At 52.0% G+C, this 26,938-nt stretch overlaps 2 protein-coding genes across 3 annotated transcripts in view; both read right to left on the bottom strand.

Moving 5' to 3' along the window:
• Positions 1 to 6,045, bottom strand: part of LOC144263811 (butyrophilin subfamily 3 member A3-like) — a 37,856-nt gene extending 31,811 nt beyond the window's left edge. Inside the window, exon 1 of one of the 2 annotated variants that reach the window (XM_077814793.1) lies at positions 5,844 to 6,045. In XM_077814793.1, the coding sequence (XP_077670919.1) occupies positions 5,844 to 5,964 (121 nt within the window). In that variant the 5' untranslated portion in view covers positions 5,965 to 6,045. The remainder of the gene's footprint in view (positions 1 to 5,843) is intronic. The other variant, XM_077814794.1, reaches the window with a different exon arrangement.
• The window catches only part of LOC144263816 (class I histocompatibility antigen, F10 alpha chain-like), a 1,122,758-nt gene that overhangs the window by 226,584 nt on the left and 869,236 nt on the right, over positions 1 to 26,938 (bottom strand). The gene's annotated exons all lie outside the window — the stretch shown is intronic.

Genomic DNA, 26,938 nt, shown 5'->3' on the forward strand with positions numbered 1-26,938 from the left:
GCTGAGTAAAGAAGAACTTCCTTTTATTTGTTTTAAACCCGCTGGCCATTAATTTCATTTGGTGGCCCCTAGTTCTTATATTATGGGAGCAAGCAAATAACTTTTCCTTCTTCACTGTCTCCACACCACTCATGATTTTATAGACCTCTATCACATCCCCCCTTAGTCTCCTCTTTTCCCAGCTGAAAAGTCCTAGCCTCTTTAATCTCTCCTCATATGGGTCCCGTTCCAAACTCCTAATCATTTTAGTTGCCCTTTTCTGAACCTTTTCTAATGCCAGTAAATCTTTTTTGAGATGAGGGGACCACATCTGTACGCAGTATTCAAGATGTGGGCATACCATGGATTTATATAAGGGCAATAAAATATTCTCCATCTTATTCTCTATCCCTTTTCTAATGATTCCTAACATCCTGTTTGCTTTTTTGACTGCCACTGCATACTGCATGGACTTCGTCAGAGAACTATCCACGATGACTCCAAGATCTTTCTCCTGATTAGTTGTAGCTAAATTAGCCCCCATCATATTGTATGTATAGCTGGGGTTATTTTTTCCAATGTGCATTACTTTACATTTATCCACATTAAATTTCATTTGTCATTTTGTTGCCCAATCACTTAGTTTTGTGAGATCTTTTTGAAGTTCTTCACAGTCTGCTTTGGCCTTAACTATCTTGAGCAGTTTAGTATCATCTGCAAACTTTGCCACCTCACTGTTTACCCCTTTCTCCAGATCATTTATGAGTAAGTTGAATAGGATTTGTCCTAGGACTGACCCTTGGGGAACACCACTAGTTACCCCTCTCCATTCTGAAAATTTACCATTTATTCCTACCCTTTGTTCCCTGTCTTTTAACCAGTTCTCAATCCATGAGAGGATCTTCCCTCTTATCCCATGACTACTTAATTTACGTAAGAGCCTTTGGTGAGGGACCTTGTCAAAGGCTTTCTGGAAATCTAAGTACGCTATGTCCACTGGATCCCCCTTGTCCACATGTTTGTTGACCCCCTCAAAGAACTCTAATAGATTAGTAAGACATGATCTCCCTTTACAGAAACCATGTTGACTTTTGCCCAACAATTAATGTTCTTCTATGCGTCTGACAATTTTATGCTTTACTATTGTTTCAACTGATTTGCCCAGTACTGACGTTAGACTTAAGCCAAAGGTTAACAGCGGGGCCTCAAGGTTCTGTACTAGGCCCTGCGTTCTTTCATAGACTTATTCATGAGCTGGGATGGGGGTGGGATGGGTGGAGAGGTAGTGATAGATGATGGTGACACAAAGATATTGAGGTTAGTCGGGCTGTGAGGAACTTCAGAGAGACCTGAACAACCCGGGGAATGGACAACAGGAGAGCAAATGAAATCCAGTGTCGATAAATGCAAAGTACCGTACACAAGAGGGGAAAGTCTGAACTCCTCATCCCCAACTCAGGGGAGGACCTGGTCATCACAGCAGCCTGCTCAATGGAGATCTCTCCTCAATGAGCAGCTGCAGGCCAAGAAAGCTAACAAAACATTGTTCTGTGGGGCGGGAGGGGCTTTTACCAGCAGCACTGCAGGAAGCCTGGGGTTCCTCCTGTACTGGGTGAGCCTGGGAAGGGGAGAGGCTGGAAGGACCCTGAGCCCTGGATTTCCAGCTTTTGTATAGTGCTTAGATTATCCATCAAGACACAGTTTGTTTTAAAAGTCAAAAATACATGAAACACATAATCAGCAATAACCCAAATTTAGGGGGTTAAATTTAACAATATAGTTTAGATATTAGAATCCGAATACTCGGGTACATCACTCATGAAAAGCTGTACAGAGAGTTGGTTGGGAAAGCAAATATATCAATGCGTGAAAATTGTCCCTCAGTAATTGAGAGTTTAGGGCAGGTTGTCCGTTGGTATTTCACTGGGAATTGAGCCAATCAGGCTCTTTCTGTGCCATCCCTGGGTACTTGGGTACTGGCCACACTTTGCTTTGTGCGGCATCTTTATTTGTAGAGTCACATGCCAAAGAAGGCGGGTGGGGGCAGTCGGAGGCCGCATGGAACTCGGAGCTCATCACCCTGCAGCTACCAATTCTCCCTGCTCTCTCCAGCCTTCAGCAGTTGTTTGCATGGAATGTCTGCAGGCCGGGTGAGCATGAGCAGGGACCCCGTAGAGGAGCCCCATCTCCTGGGCGGGCTGGCTGAGCCATGAGACACTGCTGCTGAGGGGGGATGAGGCAGGAGTTAAAATAACTGGTGTCCCCAGGCAACTCTGACACCTCCCCTAGAGGAAAACATGCAAGACTAGTTCTGATATTTATTATTAGTCTTTCTGTAGAGTGAAATACCAGTCAAAATACCCCTGCAAAATGCTCCGGATGCCTGAACAATTTATTAGAGTCACAACGGCTGGCACCCACTCGGCAGTTAAACATTATCCCACACACACAATGAACGAACTCAGCCAGCCAATAAATCAAAGCTGCAAAATTGCCGCATTAGCCGCCCAGGAACAACCCTGAACCCTCTCCCGTAGCTCTATCAAGTAAAGAAGGGCCCGTTAGGTTCTGGTGAATGGGCTGGTCCCTTGTGATGCACCCTGGAGCCAGACAGGGTCTTTCTGATTAGAAGCCAGGCCAAAGAGCTCTGGGGGGACGATGATATTGGCTGAGTTAGAGCACATATAGGGGGAGCTTGCCAGCTGCTGCACCCCTTTGTAGGGCTGCCCTGCACTGCCCTTCCCCTGCTGACAGAAGACTAGGGATTTAAAAACAAGGTAAAGGATGAAAACTTCCTGCCACCTGCCTTATGAAACCAGGAGAAACTTCTCAGTGGTTACAGAATTGCTGTCCTCCAGCTTCTCTACAGTCAGTTACATGGACCCCTAGTCCAGGAGGTGCCTCACAATTAATGAATTAAAGTGAGGCTACGAAGCAAAATCATTTTGGAAAAGAGAATCAGTTGGGTATCAGTCTGGTCTCCTCCAATTTCCTGTTAATGCTTGTTTAATGGCTTTTCTCCTGCACGTAGCAAGGCTAAAATAGAAAGTGAAAGAGTAAAGCAGAACAAGGGCGTTTGCCAGAGGTCAAAAAATCATTTTTTTCTGCTGTTTAGCAAAACTGACAACCACAACCTCCACTTTTCCCACAGCTGCTGGCCCACAGCTCCTCACAGCCTGGACAGTAGGGTCAGGGCCTCCCTCACTTATCCAGCTCTGGCTCAGGTCCAGCCCTCCTACCAATACCCCCTACTCTGAATAGCCTGGGTTAAGTGACTTGTCCAACATCCTGGCTCTTACTGCAGCCTCCTCCTCATTCCCTATGCAGATGTTCTATCACATTATAGGATATGCTAGGTAAATTGGTCTGTGTGTCTCACAGCACTTAGCAGAGGTGGCTGGGCAGAGCCAAGCACACAGATTTGGCTCAGTCAATCTGACAGACACTGTGGCCATGTGGGAGAAACCTGTCCTGATCCTAACTCTACTAGAACTGAGCTTGTGCAATATCTCATTTTGTTACCTCATCTGTTAGAAGGGGGACAAGGATCCCTGGTGGTCTCCTCAGGTAGGGACAGGACACCTTGATCAATAACAATACTGCGCAGTGCAGAGATCTGTTAACACCAGTGAGTGGAAGAGGTGAGACTAGACCACATGGTCTCCTGGCTCCCAGCCCAGGACACCTCCCTCTAATCTAGGGGTGTTAATCTCATTCTGTGCAGGGGGCCAAATTCCATTTCATTACGATCTCTGGGCCACGGTGTCCATTTAGGGCTCATCACTCTCCTCCTTCCAAAGTGGCACCCTCACCAGCCTCTGTGAGAGATTACGAGCAGTAATAGAGTAAATTCCCTGTTCATTATAATCACTGTGTTACTTCTCCAGGGCCTTGTTATCGCGCTCAGCATCACGCAGTGGGGAAAATGCTCACCCTGTGACCACCACTCTCTCTGTCCTTTGCTCCCCTTCCTTCCCCATCCTCCTTTTTTCCCTGCTTTCCTTTTTCTCCCCTGCCTCTTCCTGTCCTCCCTTGGCATTTCCTTCTCTTCAGCTACTCCCACTTCACTCTCAGGGTTGCCCTCCCACCCTCTACCCTAGCCCAGCTACTAAAATGGACAGCAGTGAAATAGTTAATGCTCAGGTTTAAACATAATTGTTGTGGGGGGAAAGCTGAGGTTCTGCAGAATTTCGTATTAGTGCTGGGCCTTCTCATTCTGTGGTTCAGGAAATGAGGTATAATAGCTTCATATTTTCAATTCTGGCCCTTGGTTCGGGTCGCACACAGAAGATCTCAGCAATGGAAGTCCATTGTTGTGAGTTTGTGTGTCTCCTGTCCTTCACTGTGTTACCCATTTGCCAGAGTAAACCAATGGGGGAGCACTAGGAAACACGAGACAACATTGGCCAGCATGCCTCCAGACACCAGAGGGAGATACACGTGCAAAGAGCTCAGGGCTCATTGGTCCTAGGCTGAGTCCCTGAGTCCCTGAGGCAGGAGGAATAAAGGGCTCTCCCTCCCTTGGGGATCAGAGGAGTCCCACTAGAGGATGACTGTTTTTCATTCAATGTAGGTAAAAAAAATCAGCTCACAATCAAGGTGCCCTAGCTCAGCAATGCTTTGCTCAAATAACTCCAGGTGTCCCCAATAACTTGATCTCACCCCTGACAATCAGGCTGAGCCGACTTGTCTCTTGGAATTTAGAGAGGATTAAAAAAGTTGTTTTTAAACAAAAACTTAGTCACCGACTTAACTCTGGAGATGCTACTGCCTATGTCTCCAGCTCTCCTCCAGGGCCCACGCTGATTTATGCCAGCCGATACCCTGGCAAAGGTTTCCGATGGTGGAGGGTTTACCAGGAACCCAGGGTACGGTGGCACTTCTTGTGTTCACAGCACACACAGAGAGAAGTTAAATAACAACGTAACTTTTTTTCCTAGAATTCAGAACACACAAGAACCCAACACTAAGAAGAGAGACAAAGCAGGCTGCTCCCTAAAACAGAGAGGCCCAACTCTCCCCACCTTGCTTTAAGCTGGCTGTCTGCAAACTGGCTGCTGGTACAGTCACATGCTTATCTACAGAGCCCTCTAGCCTGCAAGTCTGACCCCCCACCCCCGTAAAGCGATAGCTGGCAATTCCAACAGGCAGACCTCAGTACACCCCAGCTCTGAGGACCTCTAATCTCCCCTATGCTCAGGCAGCCGTTGAGGGACAGTGCAGCCCAGGGAAGTGGGTACGACCAGGGCTGCCAGGGAACGCAGTGGCTCAGCCCCTGTGCTCAGTGACCCTGGCTGATGGGGCTCTAGCAGGTGTTACAGCTGAACCCTCTCCTGGGAGAACCCTTCGGAGAACAGCAGAAGTAACATCATCAGTCCTGTGTCTGGGTAACTCCCCCCTTTCCCTGGCATAGAAAGCTCCTCCTGGCCCAACGTGCCCGAATTAACCCCTCTCTGCAGCAGCCTTGGTGAATCTGGCCCATGCCATTTCCTTTCTTTTAGTCTCTTAGAGCAGAACTTCACTAGGGTGAGCTGAGGGCAAATACACACAGTCGACAGCGAAGGAGAAGGAGAGAGCACATACTCCTCTGAGGACAGCTCACAGGAAAGTCACCAGAGCAGGAGTACTGGAGTGTAAATCTAATGCCAGGAAATAATGCAGAAGAGCGAATAAACAGACACTCTTTCAGTCTGTGTTACAGGGTAATGGAACAGGGACCACCAAGATCTCTGAGCATCTTAGACATTTCTGCAGCAATGTTTAAAGTAGGAAAGTGAGAGCCCCAGACAGACTCCCATCCATAGGAACAGCTCCCATGAAGAATAGCAGAGCCTCACCCAGAGCCATCAAGGGCTGACACTCACCTGCCTGCTGGATCCTACAGGGAAGGGCTGGCGCTGGTGGCGGAGGAAGGGCTCCCAGCTTCAGAACTGCCAGGTCTGCATTGCAAGTGAACGGCTCAGTATTTACAGTAGCATTGCACATCTGACTCCAGTCTGTTCGGACAGCGATTGCTGGTTAACTTACAGCAATTTTATCTGAACAGAAACATTCTCCCTGCTTCCTGCAGCTTCCAACTGAAAGTGAAACCATCGCTGGTAAGTTACAGGAATTTCATTTATGGTGCACAGAGATAAAAGACTTAAAGAAACACACACACAGTCCTAGGGAGGTGACAGGTTTAGTTGTTAAGGCATTTTCCTGCTCGCTCAGAGTCACTGTCACAACAATCAATTGTATTTCTGTTGTACACACTCGCCAAGGCCTTCTGCCCCCACGAGCACTACGCTTTTCTGACTGAAGCAGTGTGCCAGGGTGCAGAACTAATCTAGCCTCAGCATTAGTCCTTGGCCAAGACAGGAAAGGCCTCCCTGCGGTTTCAGGTCATTCACACGTTTTCTGGTGCAAAATAGAATAAACTCTCTGAGAGACAGACTCCGTTCTCCTTCCACAATGGAACAATAAACCCCAAGAGCCATATTCTGCCTGGCCTTCACACAGGTGTTCAGTGTGAGCTCAGAGGGCACAGAGAGGCTTTCCCTCCCTCCTTGCATGGCCTACATAAAATCCCTCCCCACCTTCTGCCAGCAGGACTAGGGCAGGGCAGGGCAGCCCTACGAAGGGGTGCAGCAGCTGGCAAGCTCCCCCTGCATGTGCTCTAACCCAGCCACTATCCTCATCCCCCCAAAGCTCCCTGCCCTGGCTTCTAGTCAGAAAGGCCCTGTCTGGCTCCAGGGTACCTGACATGGGACCAGCCCCTTCAGCTGAGCCTAATGGGCCTGTCTTTATTTGATAGAGTTATGGGGGAAGGGTGAGGATTGTTCTTGGGGGACTAACAGGGCGCCTTTGATTTCTGGGCTGGCTGAGTTCATTCATCATTTGTGTGAGATGATGTTTTCCTGCTGGGTGGATGTCACTTGCTGTTGTGACCCTAATGAATTGTTCAGGCATCCAGAGCATTTTGGAGGGATATTTTATTGGTATTTCACTCTAAGGAAATGCTAGTAGAAAATAACAGAACTGGTCGTGCATGTTTTCTTCTAGGGGAGGTGTCAGAGTTGCCTGGGGACCCCACTTATTTTAACTCATCTCCCCCAGCAGCAGTATCCCACGACTCAGCCAGCCTGCCCAGGACACTGGGCTCCCCAAGGAGGCTCCCTTGCTCCCCTCTCAAAAGTGGGGGGGGCAATGGCCCTTTGCCCCCCTCCGCAGTCTCCAGCAGCTATGGCAGAAACCCATCTCAGTGGCTTCTTGGGAGGGAGAGGAGCCAAAGTGGCCAGCGAGGCCATGGCAGAGAGCCCAGGGCTGGGGCTACATGGACAGACCCCAAGAGCCCCCCTGTTGCCACAAGCAGGGGTCACTGCACAGATCTGCCCTGATGTCCCCTGGCCTATTGTCATGGATCCATAGGATTGGTGCTACGTTTTAGCTTTGATGCACCAGACCCTCTAGAGGTTTCACTCTTCCTCCAGGGTAAGACGTGGCTTCACGGCCTCCTGTGACTGGATCTCTGGGCCCTCATTACTCCCGCTTCACACCAGGAGCCCTGTTCAGCGAATCCAGTGGAGACAGACTCCTGATGGAGACTTGGCCACGCTTCAGGATAAGGCACCTCACCAACCATTTGCAGTGACATTCAGACAGCATTGACTAATAAAGCAGGGTGACCACCCATCCTGAATTGGACGGGAGAGTCCCGAAACGCAGAGTTCAAGTCCCAGTCCTGGGCTGAATGACTCCAGGACAGGATTTGTCCTGGATTCCCCGTGGCACTGCTCCGTGCCTGCCCGGGCTCAGGGGCGGAACAGCCTGTTCCCGGGAGTGGCAGGGGGATGAGGTGGGACTCACCACAAGGCCTGCCCCATCCTCCTCCCTGCCCCCCTGGCCTCCCCAAGGTCCTGTCCCCAGGCCAGGTCAGAAGCTAGAGCTGGGCTGCTGTGGGGAGCCCTGAACCCTGCACCTGCCCTGGGCAGCATACCCCGGGGCACAGGGACAAGGACCGGGGTGTGGACTTGGGACCTCATCAACCCCACTCCCCATATTAAACCAGCTTGGGTGAAACTCAGGGAGTTCACCACTAAAATTGAAAAATAATAATATTCTGCTGCTGATAAACCTCTGCCCCACAAATGTCCCTAACGCGAGTTATAATCACCAAGGTTGTAAAGTAGAGATACCCTGGCACCAGGGAAGTTTTAGGGAGGATACAGAGATTACCATCTACACAAAACAGAAGGTCACAAATAAGTTATAATTGGGCATGAAAGATAAAACGTAAAAAAATGTGTGCAGGAAGGAGGACACATAGGTGCCAATGAGTAATTGGTTAATTTTTTTGGTTAATTTGTTTGTTACTTAGGGGTGTGGGATAACGTGATAGGTTTAGTAAATTTGAAGGAGGTAACTAGTTCTAGCTATATAATGTAAATCTAAAACAATGCTCTTTGGGAATCAGCTCCGGACTGCAGTACAATAACAAACTGCAAAACATTGTATCCCCGGCACAGCTGTGATGTGTACGGGAGCTGGGAACGCCCAGACAAGTGCATCCTGGCTGGCCATCGGGTGACATTGGGGCTGGTGAGCATGAGAGATTTGCTGGGCATATGTGTTCTGTGTGTGGCTAATAATTAGATGTTTAGAGCACAGCTGTGTAAGGCTCTTTCACTGGGAAAATGTCCCGCAGACCCACAGAGCCGTGAACCCAGTGAGTAAGGGCAGGTAGTTACATTGACCAGGTGTCTTCCTAATCCCCACGGAGGGTAGGGGTAGGTGATTTACACCCCAAGACGTCAGTAGGGAAAGGGCGGGGATGCCTAACTTGACTGGATCACACCTTGAGCCCTTGGCAGGGCCTAGGCCGGCTCTCGCTGGTGGTGACACTTGTCAGCATTGTGCTGTGCTGCTGAGCTGGGTGTGGCATTGGGCTGGGTCCTGGAGCCCCATGCTCTGCATTGCCCCCCTGCAGGAGGAGCTGGAGCATCTCAGGTCAACGAGGAGATCAGCTGGGTGGAGCTGCAGCTGGACGTGAGTGAGTGCTGGGCTCTGTATGGGGGGACTGAGCACGACCCCTGCCACGACCAGCCTCTTGTTACAGCCCCATCCAGGCCCCACAGATACCCTGCAGCTACCTCCCATTGTCTGCGTGCTGGGGCAGCAAGCCTGTTCCTTTGTGGTCACAGTCCTTACTGGGCATTCAGTGACCCTTGGAGCTGCTTCCGTAGCCCCCCGCACTGCCCTGCGAAGCTAAGGAGGGTTGGCTGGATTAGCACTTGAGGGGTCAGGGATGCTCTCTGGCAGTCAGTGCTGGCCCCAGTGCGATGCCAGGGGAAGCTGTGCTGCAGGGAGTGGGGCGGGGGGCAGCAGGGGGCTCTCCCCTGGCAGTCATGGCTGGCCCCAATGCTGCTCCTCTCCTCCCCTCTGCAGGAAGCCAGGACCACATACCGCAGGATCCTCTCTGAGTCCAACAGGAAGCTCAACACCCAGGTCTCCCAGATTGGGAACTGCGTCGAGAAAGTACAGCCCTACTATGAGGCCCGTCGCCTGGCCAAGGAGGTGTGAATGCTCCCCTCCACCCTGCCCCATGCCTGGAGTAGCCCTCACCCTCGGGACATTTATTGCCTGACAAAATCAGACCCCTGGGTTCTGTCCTGGCCCGGGGACTGAGTGGGGGCTAGTGGGTTAGCGCAGGGGGGCTGGGAGCCAGGACTGCTGGGTTCTATCCCGCCTCTGGGAGGGGAGTGGGGGCAGGAGTCCCTTGCCCTGCTCTCTCTCCGTGTGACTTTCCCTTCCCCACCGTGCAGGCCCAGCAGGAGATGCGGAAGATGGCGCTGCTGTACGAGCGGGCGGTCAGCATGCACAAAGCCACTTGTGAGAAGGTCTTCGTGGTGGAGCAGGCCGTCATGGCCGACGAGAACCGGCTGGACCCCACCTGGCAGGAGACGCTCAACCACGCCACCTGCAAGGTGAGACGTGGGGGTGGGGCCGGAGGTTGTACAACCCATGTGGGGGGAACCACGCCACCTGCAAGGTGAGACACGGGGAGGGGGCTGTACCAACCGCGTGGGTGGGGGGACCATGTCATCTGGAAAGTCAGACATGGGGACTCTGTGGGAGCGACTGCACAGTGAGTGGGAGCATCAGCGTGTCAGCTGGCTCTGCCAGCAGGCCGAAGCCAAGGTGCACGGCCCACAGCAATCCCTCAAGAGCAAGCCCTACTTTGAGCTCAAGGCCCACTTCAACCAAATTCAGCTGCTGAGATCCTGGCATCTCTGGGTGGGGGTGGGGGGCAACTGCCCCAGAGGAGATCCCGACATCCCCAGGGGAGCCAGGGCACTCCCCTGCTGAGAACCCATCGTCCTCGGGGGGAGGGACAGAGCGCTTGCCTGCCCCCACTGAGAACTCAGCATCCCTGGGAGGGGGCAGGCTGCTTACCGGTCCCTGCTGAGAGCCAGACGTGTCCCAGGGAAGGCTGGGCCTCTCGCCTGCTGAGAACCTGCCGTTCCCGAAGGGGCTGGGGTGCTCTTTTAATAACCTGCTGTTCTAGAGGTGGCTGGGGTGCCCTGCTAAGAACGAGCAGTGGCTGCAGAACTGTCAGGTGCAAAAGGCCACGGTCCTGGCCAAGCTCACCCCAGCCCTCCCCCACGGGGGCACCAGAACGAGATCTGCTCCGACAGTGGAGAAGCGAGTGGCGATCACACGCAGGACACTTCCAATCCTGGATTGCTATCAGCTGGTGGGAAATCATTTGGGAGCTGGAAAATCCACAGTGCGGGCTCCTGTCATGCAAGTGTGCAGGGCCATTGACTGTCTTCTGCTGTGCAGGACGGTGACTCTCGGCAATGCGCAGGGACAGAGTGGACAGATCTGCAGCGCTGGGGTTCTCGAACTGCAGGGAGGTGACAGATGGCAGACACATCCCTGTTTTGTCCCCCGCCCATCGTGCCGCAGGTTACAGCTACAGAAAGGGCAATTTTCTTTGGTTACGTACGTGCAGGGGAATCACTGGGCTGCTTCATTGCTCTGTTGTGGACTGGTCAGGGAACGTGCATGACACTCACATCTTTAACAACACAGGATGGTTCAGGAAGCTACAAGCAGGGACTTTCTTTCCCAGCTGGCAGATTACCATTGGTAGTGTTGAAATGCCAGAAGTGATCCAGGGGGACCCAGCCTACCCCTGGTTCCCCTGGCTCATGAAGCCGTACACAGGCCACCTCGACAGCGCCAAGGAGAGATTAAACTACCGGCTCAGCGGGTGCAAAGTGAGAGTTGTGTGGGACACTGGGAGTTTTTACTCACTAGGGCAGATCTCAGTGAGAAAAACATCCCATTGGTTATAGCTGCCTGTTGTGTCCTGCATGGTATCTGTGAGGCCAGGGGGTTGGGGGAGTTGCTGCAGGGGTGGAGGTGGCTTTGAATGAGGCAGCCCCAGTAATCTGTCCATTTATAACTATGGCTCTGTGTTTCCTGTAGCTTAGGGTTTATGTGGCACTTGTTGCACATTGACAAGTGACATTTGCTTTCAGTCCTGCTATGATTCTGCAACACGTGTTGAACTGACAAGATAATGTTATTCTCCAAAACTAGAAATGTATTGAGTCCCAAAAACAGAGGACAGGGCCTGGAGGGACAGCACGGCAGGTGGCATGGGGGAGGGAGGGAAACAATGTGCAAAAAACAGGAGGTAATGCAATCCAAAGTTTTAACCTCAATGAGCAGTCTGGGACTTTAAAATTAGAAAGGCAGCAAATATTTCTGTCTGTTTCAGTGCACAAATGTAGTTCGTTGAGGCTCTACATACACCAGCCATGGATCCCCCAGGTCCTTGTATCTGAAGCTCTGGTTTTCCTTGCTGTCCCCCAGCGTGGAGAGGTGGGGGTTGGGATGCAGCCCGTGATGCCCCATGGGCTGTAGGGGATATAAGGAGCTGCTCCCATGCAGTTCCCCAAGGACTGCTAAGGGTGGGGAGTCCAGGAATTTTGGACCTATAGGTCAACCAGTGTCAGCAGCATTTGTGTTTGCTGCCTGGGAGGACCTATTAAGTCCTGTGCTTCTTCCTCTCCTTTTCCTGCTGGGATTCCTGGCCCTTTCCCCTGCCTGCTCTTTCTTTCTCCAGGCCGCCTGCCATGTTGTCCCTCAGGTCCTGTGTTCAAGGAGGGACGACAAGCCACCCCTGGGGTTGCAGAGCCAGAAAGGTCATGCCTGCCCTGCCAGAAGCTGCGGAGCGGCACAGGGAGTGGAAGTATAAAAGGCAGGCCCGGCAACAAGGGTAGCAGGTAGAGTAGGCCAGGGGAGGCAAAGCCTCCCCTAACGCAGGCTGTGGCCTCACCCATGCTCTGCCCAGAGGCCCTGCCCTCACTCACTGGAGCTCAGGGTGTGGGCCCAACAGTGACCAGGGGCTGGGATGGCAGAGGCAGTTTGGGCCATCCCAAAGTTCAGGCCAGCAACGTGGGGTGGCCCAGGCCAGCCCGGGGTTCGGGCCAGCGGCCTGGGGTGCCTTGGGCCGGCCAGCAGCCCAGTTCTTCGGCCAGCCGGTGCTCGAGGGTTGGGCCAAGCCACCCCGGGCCACAGGCCTGAGCACTGTCTGCAGAGCATGAGACTCAGGGTCTGGCTGGGAGAGGGGGTGGCTCAGGACTCTGGCGGGGCTGGGCCTCGGGTGGAAGGGCTGGGGCCAGCAGGCTAGCCTCCCCAAAGTGGGGGTCACCCGCCACCCACACCCTGCAGCACACTTGGGGTAGAGCCGCTGTGGGAGACAGACGCATCGCACTTGCTGCTAGAGCCCGAAGAGGACCCCAGCCATACCGAGGACTTTCAGAGCTGCTGGCTGACCAAGACGCCACAGAGTTGCAGGGGCTGCCACTGGCCACCTACCATGGGGAGAGGGAGGACAGCCAGGGAAGGGAGGTACCCATCATGAGGAAAGTAGGAAGAAGCCCAGGGGAATGAGATGACAGTCCGGTTGGGCTTTGGCTGGAGACCAGGTCAGTGCTTTGCAGGTGGATCCACTCTGCCACTGTCAGGGCCCTGGGCTGGGACCTGGTGGAGTAGGATGGGCCCAGGTTCCCCTACCCCCTGTTTCCCCACTCTAGGACAGGAGGCCTGCGTTTGTCAGCCATCCACCAAACCAGGGCCCCTGACTCTTTGCTGCTTCACCCTGCCTGAGGGCCTGGAATCATAGACTTTGCTGCCCTGCCTCGACTGCCGGCAGAGCCCCCAACTGGAGGGTGCCCTGCCCTGGCTAAGGGCCTGGGTTCCTAGACTCGTTACTGCTCAGCCCAGCTCAGGCGGCCTCAGCTTGAAAGACAGCTAATTCCCCTCTGAGTGAGCGCCGCGACCAGGGCGGGACTGCGAAGAGGCTTCCCACAGAGATTGACAAGCAGAGACAGCCATGCACCCTCATATGATCCAATACCTCCTGTGTTCTCCAGCCAGGAGCGTGTCTAGTTTGTGCAGCCGGCCTGGTCAGCTGGGCAATGTGCACAACAATGGAGAGCTGCTAGCCATGCTCGCCAAGCCAGGGATTTCAAACCCCGGTGGGATTTTTAAAGAGGAATGGGATGGCATGTGTACCCCAGGCAGGCCCTGAATGGGTCTGAGAGGCCAATCGTGTTGTCTGGATGCACCTAGAGAGAGAAAGGCAAGATTAATTGATGATGAAGGGGCTGGGTGGTGAATCTAAAGCCAGGAAGTAGAGAGCATAACGGGCCGCTAGGGCAGAGGGTCAGAAGTCACTGTCTGGAAAGAGGGAGGTGGGGAGGAGAAAGCCAGGGAGGGCTTTAAGATGCTCAGCCCTGAAGGAAGTGTAGGTCTATCTCAAGAAGTTGCAGGGAAGCAGGCCTGGAAGAGGCTGGGTAGGAAGGAGCCCAAGGACTGCACAGAGCTTGGCTGCTGATTATAGGGTCCCTGGGCTGGAACCCAGTGTAGTGGGAGGGCCTGGGTTCTCTCACCAGCCGTTGGCAAGGTGCATGAGCCCAGAGCAGGGCCAAAGACCTTCTTGTGAGACACCAGACCACTTCATATAAGACTTGCTGTTAGCCCACAAGGGGAGCGATCATGCCAGAGGATTGAATTATGTGAAGAGAGACCACTGCAGTGAGGGAGTGACCATCGGCAAGGGTCGCCAGACCAAAAGCCAGCTGGTTGGCCACACTTTGCCTGACCTGCTGAGGTGCATTTTAGGCAACCAGCCAGGTGCTCAATCCACTGCCAGCTCTTGGGGTGGAATGTTGATTGTTTTGATTATCGCCAAGAATAGCATCTGAAGGGCCTTAGTACCAGCCGCCATATCACTAAGGCAAAGCTGGAAGAGAGGAGCGATCACGAGGGTTGGGCCTGACTGTGTTTTCCCAGATATGCTGGAGTAAGCGTCTGTGAAAAAGAGGAAGCCCATCTATATTTGACTTCTGGTGTGAGTGTGTTGGAGCCCATGAGACTGCCGACTCTGCAAAAATATCTGTATCACTAACTGCTTAAAAAGTGCTTGCTTAATGGGTGGGTTTTGGTGGTTTTTTTTTTTTCTTGATTGACATGTTGAAGTACTTGTACAAAAAAGGTCTGAGGAATTTGTATTTGATCATCTGGACGTCTCTTGGAATCCCCAGCTGCAGGCGGATAGCCGGCCATTGGAAGCTTGTTGTTTGACCGCTCAACACCACTCCAGACGGGGGTAACTATTGTTTGGGGATGCTCCATAACGAAGGCTGTGAGTCTGTCATGGATTCTGTGACTTTCCCTGGCCTCCATGACTTCTGCAGCGGCTGGTGCTGGCTCAGGGGTTGCCCGAGCCGGGCAGCCCTTGGGCCAGCAGCAGTTTGGAAGTGTGGCAGGGGGCTGGGGCAGCGGGTTGAGGGATGCGGGGCGGCTTACCTCGGGATGGGGGGCTCCCCAGCTCCCACTGGCATAGCTCTGCAGCTCCTCGGTGGCAGAGGGGCTGGGGGGGGGGTCTCCACACCACGCTGCCCGTGCCTGCAGGCCGTGCCCCCCACAGCTCCCATTGGCTGCGGTTCCTGGCTGAGGTTCCTGTGCCCACCCGCCAGCACCAGCAGGGGTCCCACTCCTAGGCTGCGCACTGCAGCCTCCTCCCCCAGCTCCTGCGGGGCTCCCGAACCTCTCCTACAGAGCACCTGTCCCCCCCCCCCCCCCCCAAATTTTAGTCATGGCAGGTATTTTTAGTAAAAGTCATGGACAGGTCATGGGCCCATGAATTTTTGTTTATGGCCTGTGACTTGTCCATGACGTTTACTAAAAATACCCATGACTAAAACGTAGCCTTAGCTATAACCTATTGTGTTTGTATGTGCCTGAGTTTAAATAAAGCAGAGACTTGGAGCAAAGGCATTCTGGTGGGAGTACTGGAGGCTAATAAAGTGAAGGCTTTAAGTAAAAGCACCTGGTTTTGATTTGTTGCAGAGTAACAGCCGTGTTAGTCTGTATTCGCAAAAAGAAAAGGAGTACTTGTGGCACCTTAGAGACTAACCAATTTATTTGAGCATAAGCTTTCGTGAGCTACAGCTCACTTCATCAGATGCATACTGTGGAAACTGTAACTGTGGAAAGTGTAAAGATCTTCTACACTTTCCACAGTATGCATCCGATGAAGTGAGCTGTAGCTCACGAAAGCTCATGCTCAAATAAATTGGTTAGTCTCTAAGGTGCCACAAGTCCTCCTTTTCTTTTTGATTTGTTTCTGTCAGCCACATAGCAGACAGATGCGCAATGTCTCCCTTGGTTTATTTCCTGATACTGCTGTGACGGGTTCGGTTACAGAGACCCCCTTGAGACTGTCACTGGATGCTCTGGGGTACCGCTGAGAACAGCCCTCCTGCCAGAACGGGCACCCCACCACTCTTGTCTTGCTGGGCGAGACACTCCATCCAGTTCAGCTCCAGCCCAGACTCAGGGGTTGGGCCACACCCCGCTGCAGTCCCTCAGACACTGAGATTCACTCAGCCCTGGGGCTTCTCAGTTAACAGGGACGTTCCCAGCGCCCAGCGTTCAGCCTTTCTGGGAGCCTGAACCCCAAATAAATCCGTTTTACTCCATATACAGCTTATACAGGGTAAATTCATTCATATGTCCTCTAGATCACTGACAGAGAGATATGTACAGCTGTTCCCCCCCGGAACAATTACTTACACTGGGTTTATTAATAAACAAGTGATTTTATTAAGAATAAAAAGTAGTACAGAACAAAGTAAGTCACAAAGCAAAATAAAACAAAACACACAAGGCTAAGCGTAATACAGTAAGAAATCAGTTACAAATGTTAACTTCTCACCCTAGATGTTACTTCAGGTCAAATCCTTCTCAGGTCAGTTGCCTTTTCTGACCTGTGTCCAGCCTGTTCTCTCCCATCCCTGTGGTTACAGTTCTTTTGTTTCCAGGTACTTTCAGGGATCTCCTTGAGGTGGGAAGGCTGTCTCTTAAGCCAGCTGAAGACTCTCATTGTTTACTTCCCCCACCTTATATAGAATTTCCCTAAGGCGGGAAACCTTTGTTTGGAATCCCACCCCCCTCTGGAAAAGTACCAGCTTCAAGATGGATTCCAGTATCAGGTGACATGGTCACATGTCTCTGTAAGACCCCAGTCTCCATTCTTCCTGGGTTGGCCCCATGTACACAGGAAGGCTTGCAGGTAAACAGAGCCATTTACAACTCATTGTTTCTGAAGCACCTTAATGGACTCCACTTAATATGTTTACATCAGTAACACAAGTTTCTATCTTATTATCCGAACTCCAGATGTAGAAATAATACATGCAAACAAACAGGATGAACACACTTAGTAGATTACAAGCTTTCTAATGATATGTTACATGGGGCATTTAGCATAAAGCATATTCCAGGCATGTTATATTCCTGTTCATAAGCATATTTTCATAAAGCATATGAGTGCAACGTCACAACGGTCTCACAGAGAGTAAAGTTACCATGAGCTTTGGGTTTAGGGAACCCCGGGGAGCAGACCAGGCTCCCTGCAGTGCAGGAATCACTTCATGGGGCGAGAGGTGCTGCGTGGAGTTTACAGCATGGCCACTGTGGTCACTGTTGCAGGGAATGGGGTATTGCGGGACAGCTGCTGGAGGATGGTTCGGGTAGATGTAGGCCAATGCCATCTGGAGAGGTGGTTTTACTGCATCACCGTAAGGGATCAATTACATTGGCCAAAGACAAATTTGAGTGTAGACCTGGGCACAGCGAGGTGAATGCAAGGCAATGTATGCCAGCCGAACTGTGGTGTTGACAGGCCTAAGGGGCTTGGTTGCTTGAGGCACAGCTAGCCATGCTATGGTGTAGGGGCCACTACCAGCTGTTCTGCCCACACTACCCTTGGGGAGGAGAGGCCTGGCCCGTCCCTCCTCTATTCTCTGCTCCCTCAGGACCGGCAGGAAACCCAGCCAGACCCAATGGGAGACGAGGGCAATAGAGCAATGACTGCAGCACTAGGAGAGCCTGGCAAAGAGCAGCCACCAGGGGCTGTCACCAAGGGACCCACCGAGGGATGTCCCTGTATGGTGTCAAACCCCAGAACTGCAGGGCAAATCTTGCCTTGCCGAGAGGTCCTGCCTCTCCCTCTTTCCCCCCTCCCCACACATGTCCCAGCCCCAGGCTCTGCACGGGCTGGACCTGGTCCCAGAGGAGTCAGTTATGGGGCCTCCATGGACAGATGGTCTATGTCCTTATCCCATTGCTGGGCCAAGCCAGCATCTCTGCCCCCTGCCACCCTGCCCTCCCCACAACTGCTCCTGGCTGGGCTAGCTGCTGCTGGTTCCTCGGCCCCCCAGGGGCACCGTCAGCCTGGCCTTGGAGATACCCAAGCTCTGGAAACTCCAGTGACAGCTCCTGAGTCTAGCTGGGACCAGGAGCCAGCCAGGAGAGCTTGGGGCCAGCTGCCCCCAGTCTGCAGAGTGGGGCTGGCCATGTCCTGGACTCCCCTGGTCTGAGGTGCTGGCCCCAAGGGCATCACAGTTACTTTGGTAAATGCACCCTGCTGCCCTGGTGAGAGAATTTTGGGAGAAGGAGGTGATTTTGTGGGGCCCCCTCTAGGGCTTTGGTGCCTCCCCCAACCACGTGCTGCAGGAGGAGCAGAGACCAGTGGCTGGTGCCAGGGCCTGTGCAGAGCAGCCGCTCTCTGATGGAGCGGGGAGGTGGGTGTTGCCGGCACCCAGTGCCGAGAAGCTAAACAACAGCTGGGGTTGGCTCGCTACCCGGTGTGCTATACCCAATAATCACAATGGGGTGGAGAAGCAGAAAAGTTTATTTGAAGCTTCAAAAAGGTCCAGGGAGATTTGAATCTCAAATCCTGTACAACAAAGCAGGAAGTTACACAGGCTTTTATACATCCTTTCTTCAGCATACTTATCCAATAGCAAGCTGCCCTAAGTATCCATATAGCCAGCCAATCCAATTCCCAGCTAGTTCCCTTGTTCTCTGTATCATTTCTTAAACCATACATAAAGCTGCTTTATTCAACATTGTTCTTCCATATCTGCCCTGTTTGGCCTTGCTTAGTTTCAGGCAGTCTGACTCTGCAGCATATTGTTGCAGATCCTCAGCATAACTGCTGCGAGTGCCTCCAGGCGGGGGGGCCAAGGACACTTGGGCCTAGTATGCAGAGCTGCTGCGAGTGCCTCCAGGCGGGAGGGGGGGCCAAGGACACCTGGGCCTAGTGCGAGGGGGCTTCATTGACACTCGTGGTCTTCCATCCCCTCGAGTTACCTAGTGGCCATGCCCCAGTGTCCCCAACAACTCCCCCCTTTGAGAACACTCAACAACCTTGGCTCTGAGTTTTCTCACTTGGGCTACTTATTTCTTTACAATAGGACTTTGCATAAGCACTTTGTGATAGCCCTGAAGAGAATGACTTATTAACTTTTGCAAAAGGGCCCTAACACATGAGACTGCACAGCATAATACCAGTAATACAAGCAATACAGGAAAGAGAAGTCTCAATAACAGGCTAAATAAACCACCAAGCCAAGACGACAAACCCCAGCCTGAAAACAAGGTTTGCAACCAATCGCTCTCGGGGGCAGTATAGACAACCTGTGCTCCGGCTCGGGCATGGCCCTCAGCCTGTACCACCTGTTCATAGATCTCATAACTGCTATCATTGACATATACACAACATCGGGGCCTGACGAGGGCACAAACCCCTCCTTGGGATGCCAACAGATAGTCCAAAGCCAGCCTGTTTTGGAGGGAAAAAGTCCTGAGCTGCTGAACCTCTTTATTTAATGTTTTTACTGCTAATTTTAAATTACTAACCGAGTCCTCTAACTCTAAGGCCACCTTCTCAAGTACCATTTGCAGCCTTACAGTATAGCGGCCTATGCCTGCCATGGCTGGCCCGGTAAACAGTGGCGCTATTCCCAGTACAGAGCACCCTACAAGCTTCTCGGTTGTGAGGGGATTCTTCATCTTGCCCTCCAATGCCGTAGTCAGTCACCGCAGGGTCTTTTCTCGTGACTCAACAGAGGTGTCTCGGGCATTTCTAATCTTTCCTTTGGGCAATGTGGCAGTTATGGAAAGATGAGGAACTCCATGAGCTATATAACAGCTACCTGTCCAGTTGGCTGGCAGCACCTTGTAAGCCTTTCGGCCACATACAAAATAGTGACCCTGTAGGGCCCAGTAAGGACTGTTTCTTAAGGGGATTCCTGGGATATTTAAGGCTGCTTTGGCTGCTTTTCCAAACAGTTCATATGCCCCTAAGGGGGCATCCCATCCTCCTGATTGGGTACAAGTGGGGGCGTTTCTAATTGTGCCGTTCAAATTACACTCACCATAGGGACCACTACAAACCCACCATTGGCTTGCTACATTGGAGATATTAACTGGACGGCAAGTTATATTTCCAAACCCCTCTTTTGTGGTAAGATTATTTGTAAGAGTTTCCCTAAAAGGGGAGAACCATTACACCCACACTGCTGGCCTCCCCTGTTGGTCTTTACCCAATACCCATCAGCCCGCCATGTAATAACACAGGAGCTGTTTCCCACAGGACGCCCATAGTGATCAGATTGGCTTTGGGTAAAACATAACACTCCCTCAGTGAGTACTGCAACTGAATACTCCTGGTCCTGATAGGTGGCCTGCTGTAAAGAGGTCTTATTCCAGAACGGCGAGTCCGTTCTTTCCTGCTCTTTGGGGGTGGCTAATTCTGCTAGGGTCAAGGGCAGCATGTCAAGGGGCATTCCCGTTTTGGGGGACAGTGGAGTCGGAGCACATACCCAGCAATCAGTCTGGTTTGTTAAAGTAGCAACATGGTCCGCAAGCGAAACAAAGGAGTTATGCTCCCGATATGCACAGTTTGGAAATACCAATACAGAGAATAACAATGTTACCCAATTAATTATCACCAGAGTCTTCCCAAGCCAGGGTCTCCAGTACCTGGGTGGGCCCATTTTAGCATTAAGGTGCCCGCTATTTGTGTCTTTTAAACAGTAGCTTTAGCCCGAGATCGTCACTAGAGGAGGAGTCAGCAGGTTGGACGGTCCACTGTTCTGCTGACGAGGGGGCGGGTACTGCCTTCAGATGAGAGTGATGGATCCAGTTCTTGTGTCCCTCCATCTTTGCCGCTGTATGGGAGATCAGCAGGATGGTATAGGGTCCTTTCCACTTTTCCTGGAAAGGCTCGTCTTTCCAGGTGCGAACAAGCACAGAGTCACTGGGCTGTAAGGAGTGGACGGGAGAGTCCAAGGGCAGAGGCTGGGAATCCTTGGTATACCTGTGAAGAGACAAGAGAACAGCAGACAGGGAACACATATACTGTGACAAAAAACCATTACCTAACTCCCATTCCCCTGACAGAACCGGGGTGCCATTCATAGGCCATGCCCTTCCAAACGTAATTTCAAAGGGACTGAGCCCTAATCTACCCTTGGGGAGAACGCGGATACAGAGTAGCACAAGGGGCAAAGCATCAGGCCATCACAGTGAGGCTTCTTGGCACACTTTTGAGAGATGTCGTTTAAGGGTCTGATTGGTCCGCTCCACTAACCACTGGCTTGCGGTCTCCAGGGCGTATGGAGTTTCCAGGGGATCTGTAAGGCATGTGAGATGCTTTGAATGATTTTTGACATGAAGTGTGTCCCATTGTCAGATTCCATCCACGGGGGAGTCCAAAGCGAGGAACGATCTCCTTAACAAACTTGAGGGCCACTGTCCTGGCAGTGCAATTACGGCATGGGAAGGCTTCTGGCCATCCGCTGAACTGATCCACTATGACAAGGAGATATTTGAACCCTTGGGTCCGGGGAAACTCAGTAAAGTCTATTTGCCACACTTGTCCGGGGCCCGGAGTGGGTTCTAGGGCAGCTGGTGGCACAGGATGTCCCGGTCGGGGGTTATTCTTTTGGCAGACTAAGCAGTCCGCTTGTACCTGGGCAGCCAGGGGTCGGAGTCCGGAAGTGATAAAGTATTTTCCTATTAGTTGGATAAGTGCTTCCCTGCCAGCATGAGTGGTTTGATGTAGTTTCTGCAGCACTGGCCGGATCAGGCCCTTTGGTAAGAGGACCTTCCCTTCTGGGGAATGGAGCCATCCCTCCTTTTCCCAGAGACCGAGTTTGTCAGTTAGCTGTCTCTCCTCCCCAGAGTACTGAGGGGTTGGAAGCTCCCCTACTGATGGGATAAGGGCATGCATATGGGCGTTCTCAGCCTGAGGGGATGGCAGGGTGGCAGCATGCTTAGCCTCTCTATCTGCCCGGGCGTTACCTCTGGCCACATCTTGATACTCCCTTTGATGGGCTTTACAATGTACCACCGCCACTTCCGAGGGAAGTTGTACGGCTTCTAGGAGCCGGAGGATTTGGGGCCTGTAATTGACTGGGGAGCCTTGGGCTGTCAGCATTCCCCTTTGCTTCCATAGGCCAGCATGAGCATGCAGCACACCAAAAGCATACTTTGAATCAGTAAAAATGTTGACCCGCTTTCCTTTTGACAGTTCAAGTGCACGGGTCAGGGCTATTAGTTCGGCAAGCTGGGGAGAGGTCCCAGCAGGCAAACCTTCAGCTTCCACAGTGTCATGGAGGGTCACAACAGCATAACCCACCCTTCTTTGCCCATTTATTACAGTACTGCTACCATCAGTGTACCACTCATAATCTGCATTTGGGAGGGGTACATCCTTTAAATCCGGACGGCTGGAGTGCTGGACATCTATGATCTTTAAACAGTCATGTTTCTGTTCCTCTGTTTCTGGCAAGAGAGTGGCTGGGTTAAGGGAGGGGCAAGGCTGTAAGGTGACTTCAGAGTTCTCTAACAGCTTAGCCTGGTACCGAGCAATGGAGCCTGGGTGAGCCAAAGCCCTCCCTTTGCATCCAATAAGGCTCGGACCATATGGGGAGTATAGATTTGCATAACCCCTCCCAATGTTAGCTTCTCCGCTTCCTCAAGCACTAGGGCAGTAGGTGCGACTGCCCGTAAACTTGCCGGCCAACCCTTTGCAACCTGATCCAATTGCTTAGAAAAATAAGCCACAGGACGTCTCCATGCTCCTAACAGCTGTGTAAGCACTCCTAGGGCCACCCCCCTTCGTTTATGTACATACAACTGAGGCTTAGAGAGATCCGGCAGGCCCAGGGCCAGGGCTTCCACCAATTTTCTTTTCAGGATTTTAAATGCCCTGTCAGCCTCTGGAGTCCAATAGAAGGGGTCATGATCTGCTCCTTTTACACAGTCGTACAGGGGTTTAGCCCACAGTCCAAACTCTGGGATCCATATCCTGCAAAAGCCTGCCATACCCAGAAATGCCCTGAGCTGCTTACGGTTACTTGGGGTAGGAACTTGACAGATAGCTTCCTTTCTTTCGCTTGAAAGCTGATGCTCCCCTTGCCGTATGTGAAACCCGAGGTACCGTACCTCTGGGAGGGCAATTTGAGCCTTACTCCGTGCTACCCGATATCCCTGGAGTCCAATAAAATTCAGGAGGCTCACTGTGGCTTTAAGGCAGGGTGTTTGGCCCACAGTGGCAATTAACAAATCATCTACATACTGCAGAAGGAGGGCCTCCTCATTATCCCACTCCTGTAGGTCCCTGGCCAGAGCCTGGCCAAAGAGGGTGGGAGAGTTTTTAAATCCCTGGGCCAACACTGTCCAGCAAAGTTGCTTTTTAACCCTTTTTCGGTCCTCCCACTCGAAGGAGAAGATCTCCTGTGATGGGGTGGCAACTGGGATGGTAAAGAAAGCATCTTTCAGATCAAGGACTGAAAAATGGGTATACTGTCCCCCTATAGAAGCCAATAAGGTGTACGGGTTAGGGACAAGAGGGTGCAGAGTCTTAACCCGTTCATTGACTGCCCTTAGGTCCTGTACCAGCCGATACGTGCCATCAGGCTTCTGCATGGGTAGAATGGGAGTGTTCCAGGCTGACTGACATTCCCGGAGAATACCATACATTAGGAATCGATCTATAGTTTCCTGTAAACCTTCTCTGGCTTCCCTCTTGATTGGATACTGTTTTACTTGCACTGGGCCTTTCCCTGGTATGAGCTGAATAGTAATAGGGGTCTGGTGGGTGGCCTTTCCTGGGATTCCTGATGCCCACACGAGGGGGTACACCTGGTCTTCCCACAGGCTCCATTCTGGGGATTGCATGGCTGCAGGCTCAACTGCAAGGGTCATGATCCAGGCATTCTCAGGGGGTAAGGTAAGGGTTATTTCGTCCTCAGTAAAATGCAGGGTGGCACCGAGGCGACAAAGTAAATCCCGTCCCAGCAGAGGTGTTGGACACTCAGGGAGGTATACCAGCTTGTGGGATATAGTCCTGTCTCCCAAAGCGCATTCCGCTGGGGCATACACTGGGCACTTGGTGTCCCTGCCTGTGGCTCCCACCACAGTAAGGGAATCTGCTACTGGCAACTGAAGAGGCTGATTTACGGCAGTTCGGGCCGCTCCAGAGTCCACTAAAAAATCTATTTCTGAGCTTCCCACCCGCATCTTTACTCGGGGTTCCGGGGGTAGGGTGGTCCATCTCCCCTGACACCCCTATTCCTGCTCCGCCATCGCCATCATAGGGGCACCCCCCTTTTCTTTCCTCTTTGGGCACTCATTTTTCCAGTGTCCCTCCTGTTGACACAGGGCACACTGGTTGCGACCCAGTCGTCTCTCCTGCAGGCCTGGACGGTCGCGTCCATGGCCCCTTCCTCCCCGGCCACTTCTCTTAGTGCCAGCCTGTACCGCTGTTACCATCAATTTCACTTGCTTTCTCTCCTTCTCTGTCTCTCTTAGACTATAAGCTCGGTTTGCAGTCTGTAAGATTTGTGCCATGGTCATACCCATTAAATCCTCCTTTTTTTGTAACTTTCTCTTAATATCAGGGGCTGCTCTGCTCATAAAAATTCCCTTAATAATTGACTCAGTTGCCTGATCATCGGGGTCTGCATTAGTGTTCTGTCGAATGGTGTCCTGAATACGCTGTAGAAGGGCCCCTGGGCTTTCTTTTAAATCCTGCATTACTTCATATGGCTTTGCCCAATTATTATGTCGGACAGCCGAGTGACGGAGTCCATGTAAAAGCAACTCCTTATAGGAGGTAAGGCGGGTCATATCCCCATGATCATTTGGATCCCACCTGGGGTCTGCTCGGGGAACTTGTGCATCCAGGTCAGGGACATTAATATGATCCCGGTCGTACTGTCTCTGCGCCTCCTCCCTTGCCTTGGACACAACCTGTTGTCTTTCAACCTCAGACAATAGGGTTCGCAGGAGGACGTTACAATCATCCCAGTACGGCTTGTGACTACTGAGGCACCCCTCAAAGACTGAAATAAACCTGCTTGGGTTCATTGAGAATTCCCCAGCCTGTGTTTTAAAAGCTGCTAAGTCTATTGGATTGAATGGCACATGGGTGTAAACTTGCATAGCGGTAGCTTGACGTCCGTCTGCCCCTGGGCAAGCCACAACAGTCTCGGTCAGCAAAGGATAGAGTACCACCGAGGGGGCAATCTCTGTAACCCGAGGCATCCTACCCTTATAAGGTGGAGGTGTGGGGACTGAAGGGGACACCGGCTCTGCCATTACAGTGGGGGTGGGGGTCTGGGGACTAACATTAGCTACTACCAAACCAGTCGGAGTCAAATTTCAACTTTGCAAAATTACAGCTCTGTTCTATTTTTTAAAGCCATAAACGCTTGTGCATACAAATATTCATTCCATTTACCCATTCACTGACAAAACAAAACTAATTGGAGGATCGTGTTGTAATTAATTGACCCTCCTGGTGGCCACCACTCCTGGCCCTATAGTTGATATTGAGGCCAGTCAACTGTACAGAATCGTTTTAATTGGCTCTTAGTCATCGGATCCGCACCAAATACCTTCCAGTTTGCTAGAATGCACTCTAGGGGCGTACACCATGCCCTAACCCCTGAGCTCTGTCCCTGTCCCATACCTACAGGGTAACTCTGGGCGTCCCCAGGTTCCAACAGAGCATATAATCCGGATTTCAAAAGGTTCCTACCTTATCCAAGGGACCGGTTCTTCACCGTGGCCTGCAGCTGCTCCTCCCCCACGTCTAAGGGACCGGTTCTTCACCGCCGTCCACAACTGCTTCTCCACTATATGAGTGCGTTGCACCGTTGTGCCCTCCGGGGTCGATCAAATCGCGTCTCCTCCGAGGCCCCCGATGAACTCACCGGTGCGCGCTGGGCGTCGGTTCTCGCCGCAATCCTCGACCTCCAGGAGGGGTCCGGGCAAGGCTAAATTGCAGCCTCGAGCCCACCCAGGGACGCCAAAAGCTGTTGCCGGCACCCAGTGCCGAGAGGCTGAACAACAGCTTGAGTGGTTCGTTTCCCGGTGTGCTACACCCAATAATCACAACGGGGTGGAGAAGCAGAAAAGTTTATTTGAAGCTTCAAATAGGTACAGGGAGATTTGAATCTCAAATCCTGTACAACAAAGCAGGAAGTTACACAGGCTTTTATACATCCTTTTTCCCAGCATACTTATCCAATAGTAAGCTGCTCCAAGTATCCATATAGCCAGCCAATCCAGTTCCCAGCTAGTTCCCTGATTCTCTGTATCATTTGTTAAACTATACATAAAGCTGCTTTATTCAGCATTGTTCTTCCATATCTCCCCTGTTTGGCCTTGCTTAGTTTCAGGCAGTCTGACTCTGCAACATACTGTTGCAGATTCTCAGCATAACTGCTGTGTGTGCCTCCAGGCGGGGGGGCCAAGGACACTTGGGCCTAGTACGCAGAGCTGCTGCGAGTGCCTCCAGGCAGGAGGGGGGCCAAGGACACTGGGGCCTAGCGCGAGGGGGCTTCATCGACACTCGTGGTCTTCCATCCCCTCGAGTTACCTAGTGGCCATGCCCCAGTGTTCCCAACATGGGGGAACTGAATGTGGGTCTTCCATATTCTGGTGAATGCGCTAACCACTGGGCTGAGCGCTGTAGAGGAAGTACCTCTTCCTCTAGCTGTACGCAATGTTGTTCCAGCCACGTCGGTCACAGGATAGTGGTGAGGCAAGTTGGATGCGGTCATACCTTTTATGGGACCATCTTCTTGTCTCTCTCTCAGCAACAGAAGTTGGTCCAATAAAAGATAATGCCACATCATCCTCTAGCTGGTCTGTGTGGGTTTCAAAGCACTCTGAGCACATCCATTGCATCGGCAGGTTTCACAGAAAACACAGGCAGGGGGAGACCTCGTCTGTGAATCCTTCTGGGCCACAGGCATTAGTTACACACCAAGCTGCTGGGTGCTGTCAGGCTGGAAGTGGGTGAGTCCCTGCTCAAATGCTGAAATTTGGGTGCCTTAGTGTGTAACCTACATTGTGTGCTCCTTGGTGTACGACCTTACATTTGGCTGTGTTAAAATGCATGTTGTCCAAATGAGGCCATGTTACCAAGAGACCCAGATCCCCCGTGCAGCTGACCTGCCCCCATTGTTATTTACCACTCAGCCAATGTTGATGCCATCTGCAATCTGTACCAGCCATGATTTTATATTTT

The sequence above is a fragment of the Eretmochelys imbricata genome, chromosome 4, assembly GCF_965152235.1.
Source record: "Eretmochelys imbricata isolate rEreImb1 chromosome 4, rEreImb1.hap1, whole genome shotgun sequence".
Lineage (NCBI taxonomy): Eukaryota > Metazoa > Chordata > Testudines > Cheloniidae > Eretmochelys > Eretmochelys imbricata.